Below are 16,585 nucleotides of genomic sequence, written 5' to 3'. Positions count from 1 at the left end.
GGTGCAGTTGAAGCAACTATAGTTTTACAGCTAATTTTAGCTAGTTTTACTTCATTTACTATACCAATATTATTCTGATGGATAGCTGAATATTCTAATGCTCACAACTACAAATCAGTACAAAGACAATTTTAGCACTCAAACGGACAGTGTTGCTTAAGAAAATGCAGAAAAATACATTTTATGTAATGATTCTATCATAAAATCAAATGGAAAAATTGCACTTATTTTCTTTCATTTGACACTATTAAACACCGCTTTCCATTAAATGGTATATCTGCTTTTTCTTGGCTACTTTGGAAAAACTTATCGCAAATATGACGTTGAAACTTAGAAAGCTGAAGATTTTTATTTGGCCTCAGGCTGTGGCCAGTCCTCATAGAATTAGAGGATACTCTAACCCTGGCTATATATAATTTTGAAATTCCACTTTGCTGTGCACTAGCACACAATTCGTTGATGTTAATTTCATCCTGGTTTGGTGTCCTCAGTTTATCAGCATCAGCCCGAAACATACGACAAAACAACAAAAAAAAAGTAAAATAAAATACACATAGATGACACGTTTCTTCGGTTGAAGCTTTCTGATCTGAGCTCTACCAGTAAGTCAAACTGCCAAAAGTCAAAGCACACAAGCCATACAGTCCTTTCAGTATAATTTGTATTGTCATTGACCTTACTCTACTTTATTTTGTCAGTGGGCGTTCTATGCACCTACACGTTTGTCAATTCACAGCAAATGAAAAACCTATTGGCGCATATTACTGAATTCATCCATCTAACATTTATAATAATCTCGACATTCCATCTATTTTCTTCATAATTACTACTAGAGATGACCAAGGACTCTCAGAAGATTCTAAGTTTTGCACCCAAGGAAGCCTGCATTGAGACTGTTTTATCAGATGCTTATCATTTATGTTTTTGTGGTGACGATCTACTATTGCTTTACACAAATACTCTTGTTTTAGAAGCATATCAGCAAACGTCATGAGAAATTCTCTCGAGTTCATATCGGAGGTAAAATCCTCAATCATAGACTTCAGATGCTCAAAAGCCACATTTTTGTTTTTGATTATGGTACAACTGCATTGAAACCATTCACCTGACAAGTCTTTACTCGCTTCTTTTGTTATTCCAGTGACTATTTAAGTGTATGGAATTCATTGTTTTCAGACCCATTCTGGTCAGCACTGAACAGTTTATGCATAATCTATATAAGTGTAATTCACTTGTTTTACAAGTGAAACTGAGTGAACAATTCCTACTAGTTCTGAGATACCAATATCCTAGCCAGGACTAGAGACAATTATTTTTTGTTTTGCAAGTGACAGCATGAATATGAAATTAGAAAGCCACCCGTGTACTTAAACTTGGCTTGAGAAAGAAGGACATGTCTTCCCGTTTAGATAGTGCAAATTATTATCAAATGTGGTTCAGTTCTCTCTTGGGCTACTCATTTTGAAGTTTAATCTTGGACTAATAGATAGCTTGATATTTAGACATTTTCTTGACGTTCATTCAGTGTATTCCATTCAGTGAGGTAGTCCTCATTCAAATGCTTTATTGGGTTAAACACTGAGCTACCCATTCCAGACAATTACCTAAAATAGATGAAAGTGATGAATGGTGAGGCTAGATTTCAATAATCAACAACGATATAGGGCCAAATAGAAACTTTTCACTTGTTTCCAATTACAACAGGGGACATTATTATAGCAGCTCACATTCAGTTGTGTTTTATACCCTCTGAATATCGAAGTATAAGGAAAGACTTGTGCAATAGCTTAGGAAGTTCAGTGTTGCAGTTCTCCAGTAGCTTGATTGAAATTGCAAACTTGGCCTTCATACGAGCAGCAAAAGATAAATATCTAGTAGAAAATTTCTGTTAGACAAATCTACGTCATGGGATTGCAGTGTCTCCCTCATTTACCAACTTATTTGATACACAATTCATTCATCTGGAGAATACGATTTTAAGGCTCATATTTAGGCACAACGGGAATGCAAGGAATTGTAAAAATATTCACATGTTTTATATCTATAAGTATAAAAACAAATCTTATAGTAGGGCACTAAAGTTTATATTCTTATAGCTTTCTCCGTGATATTTTGGCACATATATTTCTTACAAGTACTAGTAATAGGCACTCCAATAAGACATTCAACAGAAATTGTATTGTATATATTTATTTATTTACGTGTGGCGTATGTTTTTTGTTTTGGCCTTGTTTTCTAAATTGTTGTATTATTATTTTCTATATCTTGGATTACGATGAACTGAAAACAGCTACTTGAAAGACGTAATTTTTCATGAGTTAATTATAGGAACTACTTATAACAAATGACAATAATGTAAAGCAATTCTTCAATAGACTGATCAACACTCTAATATCAACCTTCTTGTGAGTTTATAACGTGCTAAGTTTCTTATTGGTATTTTATTAACTTCAGTTTCATGCATCTCATTTATAGATCTTTCGTAAATTTTTAAGGTTGAAAATAATTAGTATGTTTACGACCATGTGTTCCGGATATATTTAATATTCCACAAAATGTAGGTACATATTAAGTATATACAGCGAGCTCTCATCCAACACAAGGGATACAAACCTCGAGCCAGCTCTTTTGGACAAATCCGTGTTGGATGAAGTTGATACGTTAAGTGTTCTATGAATGTTTATATATTTTTTTTACGTAAATGAAAAGCCATACTTATACAGCATTGTATACGAACTACAAATGTAATGAGAAATATAATAACACATGTGAGATCTTGTATCTGTAAATGAAAATATGTTAAATGAAATAATACAGTATTGAGTGTTATTTTAACACTCACCTATGGATGATGAAGACGAATACTTTTCGTTGATGAGAAAAAGGATATTTGAGATTTTTAGATGAAGAAAAGTCTTTTAACGTTAATATGAAAAATACGGACTCTTCAAAATAAGTGCTTAATATATTCATGGACAAATGTTTATTTTAGTTTATTAAAAATACTTCACAAAAAAATATGATTTTGGTGTGTGAAAAAATTATAATGATAATTCAAAGAATGCCAAATTTCGTGAAGATATACACAACCTATTGAAAGGTAGAAATATTAATTCTATAAGTACTTCAAACGAAAGCTAAAAGGAGACACGGTCGGTCAAATTAACCGAACCTGTGTAAAGAGAGAAAATTATAACGATCTAAAGCGCTCTTATGTTTACGTGTTGGGTGAGCCGTGCTAATTGAATTTACCGTGTTCAATAGATAATTTTTGCTTTTACTTTCGCGTGTATAAACGAATCTGTATTGGACGAACCCTCGATGTAGGGGAAATTTTTCTATCATACTTTGGCACACTTTCTTGAAGGCTGCTCCTTCCTTCAGAAAGGTATACAGTCAAATATTGGAAGATTCCCAAAGTCACAGGGAAGTACAAAGAGATCACTTGCGTTTAATCTAATATTGTTATTAAAGAATGCGGTGATTACTAGACGCAATTAATAATTATTCTGAATAGCTCTGTTTGTCAATAAACGCCTTATGACCTGTGCCAAAGCTTTTACAACAGTGTTTAGTACTGATGACCATTATTACAAGTACAACCAAGGACATTCTAAAGTGGCAGGAAAAAATAATGTTTGGTTGAATTTGTTAAATCTCACGTGGAATGCAAGCCTACCTGGAGGTCTTGAATTTTCTGATGTTGTTGGACTATTTGCCCCTCTTGAAGATTAATCTGTTCTTGTTGCCGTCTCTGGATTTTATAATTTTCCACGCTGCCCTCAGCACCAAACTGAAAATTAAAACCAATCAATTGCGAAGAGTCGTCTTTGCACATTTTTGTCAATGAATTAGTTGGTTAATCCAACAGAAAATATTAATAGTTTAACATTAATAAGGTGAAGAAGTGCCTGCGCACTACTTTTTGAAGAAAGTAAGAATAAATACTTTTTATACCGCACATATAAAAATATGGCGTCAAGTAGAAAGGTTATTTGCTGAAATAAAAGAAAAATCGAACTCAAATTAATCCTCTATTGTTAATACTCTGATCTTCAGTTTTCCAGAAGTACAAACACATTGTTAGTAAAAGTTTACTCCATTATTCTTGTTTTCGTTTTTCATTCTCATTTTTTAAAATTATTATGACGTTAAACACTACTTTAATACAGATTTGAGTTAAAAGTATTAAATAACCAGTTATTTTAAATAACAGACTTTAAATATCCTTCATTACCTTTTTTCCCTTTTCATATTTATGAAAAAAGTAAATATATTGCGCTTGATCGTTAGGCGCCATTTATTATATTTATGGGCTAAAATAAATATACACGAAATATAAGTTGTGTGAAATTGCTATTATGAGTTTTGCATTTTTACTACCTAATTGAATATTTAAAAATATATGTAAATCCATGGTATTTATATATAATATAATTACATGACGGCTTTGATATTTTGATGTTGTTGTTGAGTCTTTTTTAATATTTTTTCAAACATTTTGAAATTGGTGAATATATTTCTTATAAAGAGCAGATAACCCTCGTGTAGCTTTGCGCGGATTTGAGAAACAAACATTTCTCAGAAATAGGAGTTCTGAGTAGATACTATCGTGTCGTTAGGTGATATGATAAAACAGTGTAAAATGCACTCTTATACGTCTACATAATAAATACACACTGACAAGAGTGTCCGTGTTGTATGTATTTTTTCTACAAGCCATACAGTTGGTATTAATGGTTCATGGTTTCATCAAAAATTAAGAAACGTTTTTAATATCACTTCTCTAGTTTCATTAATTAGGAATTGTCTTCTCGCATAAAATCATCCTATATGTGTAGAATTATGTATAAACTACCGCTATTAAACTTTTTGTTTCATAGCTTCATGTTTATGTTCTAATTTCTTTAACATAAAGATGTTGACTATTACACATGAATCCTTGTTTCCATTTATACATGATCAGTTTGTTTTCAACCTTTTGTGAGGTTCAGATATTATACTTATTTTAAAATTGGGCAAATACAAAGTTTTTCTAATTAAAATAATGATGCTTGAAACGAGAGGTGAACACTGAACTTTATAAATTTATAAAATAAAAACACCAGGCCATCTGTAAAATTTTAAAGTCCTCCTACGTTTAAAACTTTACGTCAACACCAACGTATAGAATAACAACGACAATAAGAAATAAAGCTTTTACAGAAACACCACACATGTTTTGTTTTCCTCCATCGTCTTGTCATCTGAACTAATGATGCAATCCTATATATAAGAGTATGAATTAATATATATATCTAAAACTAAAAATACGAGTTTGGTTTGTTGATGAAAATTTTACACATAAAACGTCTAAGAGCTCGTGAGTTGAAACAAAGGAGAATGTATTATGATATGTGAACCACATTACATCTTAAATATCCAGAACCTTTTGTGTGAGGACAGCTGACATACTAAGTAGTAGCCTATCATGTACAACGACAATCGTGGCGTGAAACAGATTAAGAAAGTGAAGTGTAATATTACCAATGTTATTTAAGTTAATTTCAAATTAGATTTTTATGATCAGAAGTCATAACGCAACATTATTTATCCTATTTTAACATCGATTACTTCCTTATTCATCTTTATCATAATTTTTTATTTTAATTAGCTTTTAAGGTTTCAGACTTATTACTGCTATAATTAAAAATTGGACCTGTGATGGCAACATTGATCTGACTTTGTTTATGCATGTATTTACATTTTTAGCTTTTAGCTATCCTGGGTAATAATGGCTTTGTCGTTGTTTAGAAAAATGTTTTAGGTATTGTAAACAAAATACAGTTTCGCTTCAATTGAATGAGGAAGGAGCAGTTCATTAAGACCAAAACTCTAGCTTAAAATATAATGTTTCATAAAATATTTAACCTGAAATATGAACTATTAATTAATATGTAATAAATTATACGCCCCCCAGTGGCACAGTGGTATGTCTGCGGACTTCCACACTAAAAACCGGGTTTCGATACCCGTGGTGGGCAGAACGCAGATATCCCATTGTGTTGCTTTGTGCTTAATTCTAAACAAATAAATAAATATATAATGGGCAGTATATAGCATAGCTTTATAACTTTTGGTTTAGTGAATTTCTCTTGTCTTTTAAAGGTCAGTGGACATATGATACTTAAATGAATTGAATTGGTGATTGTTAATGGAGAAATGTTATTGAGATTGTTGGAGGGTGTATGGTGGTAGCGGAGAACGTCGTGAAATTGGTATCTTGTTTTGCAATGAGTACTTTGTGTTAGAATAAAGAGTAATATTTAAGAAAATAAAAAAGGAATTACACAATCATAAAAATAGCAAGGTTGAGGGTGAATATAATTGTTATCAGCTGTTTGTCTCCGTGTGAATGGTGTCTCTGTGTCTGGGATGATGCACGCTTCTTAAAGTGCACAGCAGCATACACTATGAAACTCTATTGTCGGACTAAGCTTCTCGATAATACTAGGCATAGCTAGCATTGGATCAACTAATGTAAATAAAATAACATTTCTTTTATACTGGCCGAGAACCTGTTGTTAAGACTTTTTTTTATCTCTGTTAAGAAATAATTACACAGGCCTACGATGATTTTATTGTTTTGAAATTTTTACACGTTCTACAGTAATTCCTGTTCTCTGAATCCAAAAAGGATATTCATTCTTCTCCATCATGTGTTGATTTTTCAGATACTTTTCTATAAGGGAATAATTTTCATTGAAATCGGGTATAGAATACTCTATACCAATAACGACGTAAGAGTCTTATTGATCGTTCTAGAACTCACCAGAAACACACTACTATTATATAAACGGCTAACAGACCACATGATATGTTATTTCTGCATGGTATTTGTTTCTGCGTGCACTTTGACATTTCGTTATCTTTTCAATATTATTTATTCGTCGCCATGGCAACAAGCGGTTGAGTAAATGACCCAAATATATTCTGTTATATTTGTGGTAAATTTGATATAAGAGTTTTTTATTCTTCCCGTTTTATAAAAAAATCCTTATGCTACATGACAAAATAAATATAAATTTTGAATTTTGCGTGGTGAATTATTAAATTATTAAAACCAAAACGACTTTTATGTACACCTGATAAATACAGATATAACTCTTTCATGCTCAAGGATAAACTTCACCATTTAATTGCTCCCGCTGGTTCAGCGGTAAGTTCACGGATTTACAAAGCTAATTTCAGGGGTTCGATTCCCTCGGTGGACATAGCAGATAGCCCAATGTGGCTTTCCTAAAAGAAAAGATACACACACACTCACCATTTAACTAAACAAATTATTGAAAACAAAGTTATAGTCGTTGTCTGATGAGATAGCAATAACTTTTTATGAACTTACAGCACTAAAATTTGGGGGTTGGATTTTCCACACACAGCCTAATTTCTCTTCCTTCTAAAACAAACAAAACTTGTAATCGTTTATCGATACAATAAAAAAATAAAACGATTCAGATTTAAATTATATTCCATAAAATACTTATTGTTTTCCTCATGTTAATTTGTTTGTTTGATGGTATACATGAAAAAGTGTTACTGCAATGAGACGTATCTCTATAAGGAAAGAATTATGCTGGCTAGTAATGTTTTAATTTTAATGTTTACATCACCACGTCCATCTGCTGCTGTCATGGTGAGTTATCTGAACTATAGGGTACAGCCATATATTTCCATTCCTCTCAGACCTTTCAGTGTCAGCGATTCGGTCATGAGTTGTGATTTTAGTGGCTCTCAGCATTTGATTTTAGGTTATTTCTGACAAGTCAATTCCTACTACTGTCTCTGCTCCCAATTCCTTCCAGTGACATCTCTGTACGTGATGAGTGACTTCTCAGGGTGGTGCTGATATTTGTGAGAGATGTCGTTCCATAGAAATTATGCTCTTAGATCATAATCTTTCTCTCTTTAATACTGGATCTTATAGTTATATTCATACACCTAGTTAGTAATTTATTGCCATTGATCGTTTTGTTTGCTCCCCTTTACTTTTCTCTCGCTTTTTGTTGGAGAGTTGACAGAGACCCATAGGGCAGTGATCAGTTTCCTGTCGTTTCAAGAAGATTTGCTACGATCATTGTCACCTGACCTGCATGTCTCAGTGGAAGTTGGACATAGCCAAATAGCCCTCTTTCACTGCTCTCTCACAACTTGTTCCTGCTGTTGTCTGTCTGCCATTAATAGCAAACTGCGTGATAGCAGTGACTGACTGTATCATCCAGGCAGCTGCTCAATCTATTTCTAAGACCTTAACATCATATCCACGGTATTTTCCTCCATGGTGGAGTTCTGTTTGCCAGGAGGTATGGAAGGATAGAAAACGGACCTCTTACATGTATCCCACTATTTTAAACCGCATTGTTTACCAGCAGGCTCGTGCCACACATAAATTAGATGTCAAAGCCAAAAGGAATCTTGGATTAAGTTCAAAACTAGCATCGTTTCTACAACCAGTACCAAATAATATTGGACAATATTCGAAGGCCAGTATAAAGTATACTTCCTATCCACTTTCCATCTTGCTCTCCAATGGCCAGGAATTTGCTGATGTCCAAAGCATCGGAGATACTCTCTGCAAGGGCTTCTCTCGTGCATCCAGCACTTCTGTTTCTTCTCCTACCTTCTTAGCAATCAAGACTCAGGCATTGTTATCACTTCTTTTTTTTAGGGCTTATCGTTTCTATGACTATGAAACGTGATGAGGAGAAACCCATTGGAAGTAAAAATATATTTTAAACACTATGATATAGGTATTAAAACTTTATTTAAAATAAAGTACAGAACAACGTTTCATCTTTCTAGCATAAAGATGACCTAAGAAGGTCGAAACGTTGTCTGTACTTTAGTTTTATTGAAGTTTTAATACCAATAACTGCAGCATGACTATGATCATCCCTTTACACTGGTGGAAATCAAGCTTGCTCTTCATTGGTCTGGGAGTACATTGGTCAGATGTGATGACTATGAGATGCTATGTTATCTCCCTCCTGTCTTTTTTTGTTATACTTCTGGCAGTTTTTAACTAGATCTGGCAGAATAATGTTTTTTTTTTCTGATTTTGGCACCGGGCTAATGTCCTTCTTTTCTCTAAGTTTGAGAAGGATCCCAAAATTTCTTTTAACTATCAACCAATTACTTTGACTAGCTGTCTCTAAAGTCTTAGAGAGGATGGCTAATGCTCATCTTGTTTAGTTTCTTGAATCAAACATTATCCTCTTGCCCACCTAGTATGGATTCAATCACCAGCACTCCACCTGATTTAACTTGAAACGTCAATCAGGAAAGCCTCTCTCAAGAGAGAGCATCTTGTTTCCCTGTTCTTTGACATCGAGACAGATTACGACACTATGTGTAGGTGCTACATTTTGAGGGACCTCAACACTTATGGGTAACATGACCATTTATACATTTTCATCTGAAAGTTTTTACTCGACAGGCGATTTCAACTCTATTGGGGTTTAACACTTTTCTGTTCTTTTTCACAGGAACTTGGAGTCTCTCAGGGCTTGTTTTGAGTGTCACATTTTTCAATATTAAAATAAATGCTATCACTACTCAACTTCTTCCTACTATTGCAAACGGTCTCTACGTCGACAGCTTTCACATCTTCTGTCATTATCTAACACGAATTTTATTGTGCAACAGCTTCAGACTGTCCACAAATGTTTGTCGAAGTAGACCACAGCAAATGGTTTTACCTTTCCTTTCTTGAAAACCATATGCATGCACGTTTGCTACTAAATTGGTATATACCCTGATTTGATTTTCGTCTCGGTGATGTTGATCTTCCCATGGTCTTTCAGGCAAAATTATTGGGGTTTATCTTTGACCATTAGCTGGCTTTCATTCCTCAATTAAGCAGCTACATGTCAAGTTTACGAGGGCACTAAACATCCTCTGTATCGTCCCTTCCATCTCTTCGGGAGTGGATCAATGTTCTATTTACACTCACGATCTATCGTATTTTTATTAACTTTAAACTGCACTATTGGCTTTTGGTTCTGTTAGGAATTTGGTCTTGAGGATTCTGGACACCATTTACAATATGGGGCTTCGGCTCTGCATCGAGGCTTTCTGCACTTCTCTAGTCCAGAGTCTGTGTTATGACTTAGTGGTTGCTCACAGGATCCCCTCTACAGTTTTCATGTTTACTGCCGAGTTGTATGCCATTTCTTTTGCTCTGGATCACGTAGAATTTATGCAGTACATTAACTGACCTTCTTAGTTCTTCTAACAGTTTTGAATACAGTAGCGTTAATGTCCTTTTAACTTGAATATAAGCGTAGTTTCACTGATTTGTTTTTAGCCAATCACTAATTCTCAACCTTGTATATCATGAAGTGATATGATTACTTAAATCTTAGTTCTGAGAAGTGACAGGTTGACGAAGCACATAATTAAAGTTCTGTGATGGATTTACTATTATATATGTCTTTTACTACTGATGTTTGTTTAAGTTAAATTTGTATTTAAAAATGTACATAACTGATACTATTAAATCTGCATTTTAAAATTCCCGCCTATTCACTAAAACTTTCGAAGATTCTCGAGTGTAAGAATAACAATATATGTGTGTACGTAAACACGTCTATATTTTTTTGCGGGCTGAAATTTCTGGAAACTTTCCTTACGCCTATAAATGTAAACAACGCGCCAAGACACTTTATATATTATTAGTTTAACAGAATTAGTATACTATAAACATTGGAAGCTATAACTGTGTTGAACGCTTATTAATCGGGAATGTTAGATATTTGACCAGGATCGATGATAAACTTCGAACATTACAAACCATTTAATTTCTGTAGATTCACACTGGATATTAGTATTTTTATGAATACATCACTTAACTTCAGCAGCGAAAACCTCAACGTGTGATCAGCACAGAACGAAAAACGCAGAGCTAGCTAGCTCTCTGTTGAGTGAATTGCATTTACATCAACTCAGGATTAATTTACTCATCGCCAACCCTCGATAATATACCAATGAAGTTCCAGACCAGATAGGACTCAATATGGTTTATAAATTCGTAAAACTCTTGTACATATACTGTACATTGTGCTATTATTTGTATATTAAAATATATTTATATTATGAATCGGGTGAATCTATTTTGTTGACAGCTATCATAAATTGGATTGAAATCAACACTTATTTAACTTCTAAATATAAATTACAATTTATCTCACTTTCACGCTACTTGAAATTGTAATGCATAACAACTCCTACTCTGTTCTTTCCAGTTCAGTTGAGGATCAGAACGAGGTAACAAAAGCTTAATGTTGTCTAACGCAAACTAGAGTTTATCATTAAACACTTGTATTAAAACTATTTATCTCTCCAGAATGTAGCTTTACTAGCTTAATATTTTATTATTACTTCTTTACTAATTGAGTTTAAATTAGAAGATAACTACAAAAATGTCCAGCTGCTCATTGCTGTTGGTAACTTGCTTAAAATAAGCATCAATGTAACATGAGAATGGCTGTAGTTACACTGATTACCAGAAGATGCATTATGAAGCATGGAAATTGGTAATCAGATTGAATAACCATCAATACTTGTCTGATTTAAGAACAGGCACTCTTCCTGGTCCTCTTTAACACGTACATCGTGGATTCCGTTCAACTTAGTAGTCCAACCAGATTCTCTGTATTAACCTTTGTTGGAAATATTCTAGTGGATCCATCAATGCTGAAATCAAAGTAAAGACATAACTATCCATTTGCAGGGTATTCAAGTGGTACGGTAATATAGAAATAGCCTTCAATACTGTCAAAACTACATTCATGTTCTGTACACTCAAAAATACACATGCAGGTGAGGGCAAACGATCACCATTCTCTCTGGAAGAAACACTAAAGGGAAGGACTTTTAACAAAACAGTCAACTTCACCTTCGCCAGTATCAGTACCACCATGATATCCAGAGCTACCAAAGACATCAATGCACTAGAAAGTGCAACAGAAAATGAAACTGAATAATATCCCCTGCTAATGTTATCACAAATTTTTATATTCGCTCTTATAGGTTATGCAACCAGAGATCAGTATGAGTGTTATACATCTAGGTAAGATTGAATTTCCTTGTTATGTTATTGTTATGTTATATAACGCCAATTATTGAGATACTCTTGTTAGATTGGATAGTGGAGTTTGCCTTTCACTCTTGTAATACTCTCGAAGCATGATTTTATTTGTAGCAGTAGAACAAAAACATCAGGAACATCAATTTAATAGTTCCTCATGTCTATCACTGGGCCGTGGTTGGCTTGACAAGACTCAGAAGGTCCAAAATAAATATTCGAAACTAGGCACAGGATGTACATTAGTTACCTTCATCAAAGCTCTGTTATATTTTACAAGTCTGAGAAGCAATACAGAGTTCCAACAGTACATATAAACAAAATTCATCACTAGAACCTTTAAGTGTAAGAACCAAGCATTCCACCATTAAGTCACTGCCATTTTCAGTTACGACATTCCAACTCCACAATGACTTCAAACAAGGGATTATTTAAAAAGTATCTTAGGAGACAGTCATAACAAATGTATCTCCAAGTGCTACACATTTATACACTATTTCTGGTATAATCGTTTTCGGACACCCTGTATACCATTCATATTTTTCATGCGATTAGAGGAGGTTTCGCACATGTCTAACTTACTGTGCATTGTATGTACACATATCTCTCTAAAATAACAGCAACAACTGAATATAAAGTTATTCAACTTTATTTTCGGCATAAGCATTTTCGGACACCCTGTATATCATTCGTCTACTGAATGGGTTTTTGGTGCGATTAGAGGAGGTTTCTCACATGTCAAAAGAACTATGCGTTGTTTCTAAAGAGGTTTCATGCATTTCCAAGCTACTGTGCGTTGTTGTCAAAGAAGTTGTATAAATTTTTAAAATATATTTTGTAGCCAGTTTGTAACAGTCTGCTCTGATTGCTCTGCGTATTCAACCATTGGCTTTCAGCATGAATGGAAAGTCCAAAATTTTCTCTCTTTTTTGTTTACTCTAATCATAGTTTATGAATAGTTCGGGGCACTATCATTCAATTAAAAGGGGTAGCTGCATGAAATCGCTATTTGTAGCATAAGTTAATCACATTTCACATCACATTGTGCCCCATCATAAATACCAGGTGAATAAAAGTTAACTGATAAAAGGGGTGATAACATTATTTTATTAGCAGTTTTTCACTTTACTTTTGCTAAAATATTATGAATTCCAATAATCATTTTGTAGAGCGTAGGAACAGATTTTACCTCGTACTGTCAACATGTTTAAATGCAGTTTATATACTACATTCATTTAACTTCATATTACTTGACTGTACATTTACTACCTTATAAAATAATCTGAACGTCCAATGTTTTTTTCGTATATGGGCGGTGAACTCAGCAGATAGCCCATGAGAAAAACACCTACACACACACCTCTTATATGGGTAAAATGTAAGTGAAGAAGGTATTTGTAAGGTGACCATCATCTTGTCGCATTTTGAATTCACGCGAAGTGTATCTGATTATTTCTAAAATAACAGCCTATCAATAACAACCATGCTACTCAGGGTTTACCTTCAGTAATCATAGCTAGAAAGCCTTGTGTTGTCAATACCACCATTAGGTCTTGGCATTAAGCTTTTATTTCTTTAAAAATGTAATAAGTAATGACATTTAATCTTAGAAACGATCTCGTTCCATTGCTGCCTTTTCAAGTTGTACATTTATTTTTTAATTAATATAAACAGTAAGTACAAAACGATTCGTTTAGATACACAGGCAGAAACTTCACAAATAATAATTATATATTTTATACACAACACTTTCGCAGTGACAAAAAATTCCAAAATATACATAGTGTTATAGAGATGCTTTACGTTAGAATTTTAAATATGATTTACTAACTTGTTTAAACGAGTAGTTTAGAGCAAGAAACACTAAATATGCTAACCAGAATGATAACACGCAACATATATTAACTGCCAAATGCTAAAATTTCACGAACTGACAAGAATAAAGGTTCCACTCTCTTAAATAACGAGAAAAGACAAACTGTTTCCTGTTTTTGAAATGAAATTTTATGAAATAGCAAAATTAAATGAATAATACAAAAACAATCGTAGAAGTTTACAACATTACTCATGTCGTAAAACATTCACATTAATTCCATGAACGTAACATTATTAATTCATAACTACCGGCGACCCTTTTGCTTGCATTTTTCTTATTCTATCATTTTAACGACGCCATTTAACATACGCCTTCTTGCAGGCATATTGTGTTACGCTGATAAATCCTGGTTTATTTGATAAAAAAATTACACGATCAGACGAATAAACTCACTTTATTAATAAAACTACATATACGTAACTATTTAATAAAACTACACATAGGTAACTTTATTTAATGAAACTACTGGTAAAGCAAACAATAAAGTAAAATAAAGGTATTATAATAGTGAACAGAGTATGACAAAATTGAGTGCTCATGCATGATAGGTTTTAAGAGTTTAAACAGAGAAACTCATGAAAACAAATAATAACATTCGTACTAAAGAAAAAGGTCTTTCTAAAAGTCCTGAAACGAACCAAAGTTAAATAATTGCAAAATAATGTAAATGTTAAGTGGTAATGAAGGCAAACTTAGCTGTTACGCAGAGACATTTGAAAACGTGTTCACAAAGAGATAAGCATACGGTTTTGAACAAACTATGCATGTACATTTTAGACCTAAGTAAATCGATAACGCCCGTAACAATTGTATTTAATATAAATGTTCATTTTATTGGGAAATTATAAGTGTTGTTTGTGTGAAATACTTTACAAAAATATAATAAAAAAAGATGAAACTGAAGCCAGCTGTCACGTAACACAACAACATTGTGTACCACAATCATTGCATTAAAAAGTTAGACTAAACAATAAACAAGTAAAATCATTCTGAATAGAAAAATCAATAAGCAATCCGGTATCCTCAAACAAAGGCCTTTCCAAGGGTGCCAGATTTGTAGCGTTTGATCGAGAAATTTGCAAGAAAAGTTTCGGAAAGACAAACAGACATACGCAAAGGTATTATTTATAAACAGATTACATTATAACATGTGACGTCATACATAAAACCAAAATTACACATTTCATGTTTCAAATTGTTTCTAGTTGAAAAAGGTGCAACCACCAGAATCAAACCACGTTTAATTGACATATATATAGAATTTCACAGACTTTGTAAGTAATGGTTTGTACAAAGAAAATCATTTCCTTTGGTATTGTTTATCTTGATGCATTATAAATGGAATGTGGAGTAGTGAAAGGACAAATTCCATGTGCCACTCACTATGACCTCTTGTTTTCCTTCAGAATAAAGCTAAAATGATGAGATATGGGAAGAAGAAAAGAAAGAGGGAGCACTTTGATCTAAATGACATGATTGTGTTACACCCACCCTCCTTCCAAATGACATGATTGTGTTACACCCACCCTCCTTCCAAATGACATGATTGTGTTACACCCACTCTCCTTCCAAATGACATGATTGTGTTACACCCACCCTCCTTCCAAATGACATGATTGTGTTACACCCACCCTCCTTCCAAATGACATGATTGTGTTACACCCACCCTCCTTCCAAATGACATGCTGCTCTGACAAATGGAAACCTAGTTGGAGAGCACGTGTTGGCGGGATGAAGGAGGTCAGAATCGGTTAACAGTTTAAAGTGTTAGCTTTTGTTTCTTGAATAAACAATTATCTTTTGTTGTAAATTATTATAAGATCTATTACGGTTTTTACGTTTTATCTTCTCTTTTAAAAGTAAATTGTTGAATTCTGAACCTAAACCGTAAAATGGTTTTATTTTCTGCTAATTACCCATATAAAGCGATGAAACTATCGCTGATTAACAATCTTCTCCAAATTTATTCTTCAGGTTTTTTTATCGCGTGTGTTTGTAATATGTAGATTACGTAAGGTTCTGTATAACCTTTTTAAATTACGCCCCCAAGTGATAGAAAAGTAAATTTGCAGAAGTTTCATGTGATATATTTTATACCCAATAAATATTTTAGGTTTACTTTAACTACCCATAATACCATGAAACAAAATATCAAGAACATTAACAGTGCTCTAAAAGAAAAGCCTTAGCCTTGTGAGCTGAACAACGTCTGTGACTTATTAAACACTGTGTTTGAGAACAGAAGGTATCATTGTTATATAAAACTATCTTCTTTGTCATCATAAATAAAACATATGCCAATAATGAAGTCACTTATCGAACGAATTGGTTTGACGATAAAATGCCTTCATTCAGAACTATAGGTAAACGGGTAGGAGATATGCCTAGCAGCATTTAAACACACAATTATTATATATATATTTGTAACCTTCGTAAGTTAAACCACAAGTCTTATAATACTACGCATAAATTGTAAGTGAATAAAACCTAGTTATTTAACTTAAGAAAACACATAATGCAGCGTATTTTGTACGTATCTTTTATATGGAATTTTAAAAATGTATAAATTACACAAAAAGTGGTTC

The 16,585-nt window shown here is 33.3% G+C and overlaps 1 protein-coding gene across 11 annotated transcripts in view; it reads right to left on the bottom strand.

The window, feature by feature from the left end:
* The window catches only part of LOC143234868 (uncharacterized), a 128,040-nt gene that overhangs the window by 24,196 nt on the left and 87,259 nt on the right, over window positions 1-16,585 (bottom strand). For all 11 annotated transcript variants that reach the window (XM_076472565.1, XM_076472567.1, XM_076472566.1 and 8 more), the window contains exon 4: window positions 3,680-3,793. In XM_076472565.1, coding sequence (XP_076328680.1) covers window positions 3,680-3,793 — 114 coding nt within the window. The remainder of the gene's footprint in view (window positions 1-3,679; window positions 3,794-16,585) is intronic.

Source organism: Tachypleus tridentatus, chromosome 12, assembly GCF_004210375.1.
Source record: "Tachypleus tridentatus isolate NWPU-2018 chromosome 12, ASM421037v1, whole genome shotgun sequence".
Lineage (NCBI taxonomy): Eukaryota > Metazoa > Arthropoda > Merostomata > Xiphosura > Limulidae > Tachypleus > Tachypleus tridentatus.
This window is presented reverse-complemented; position numbering and strand designations above follow the sequence as displayed.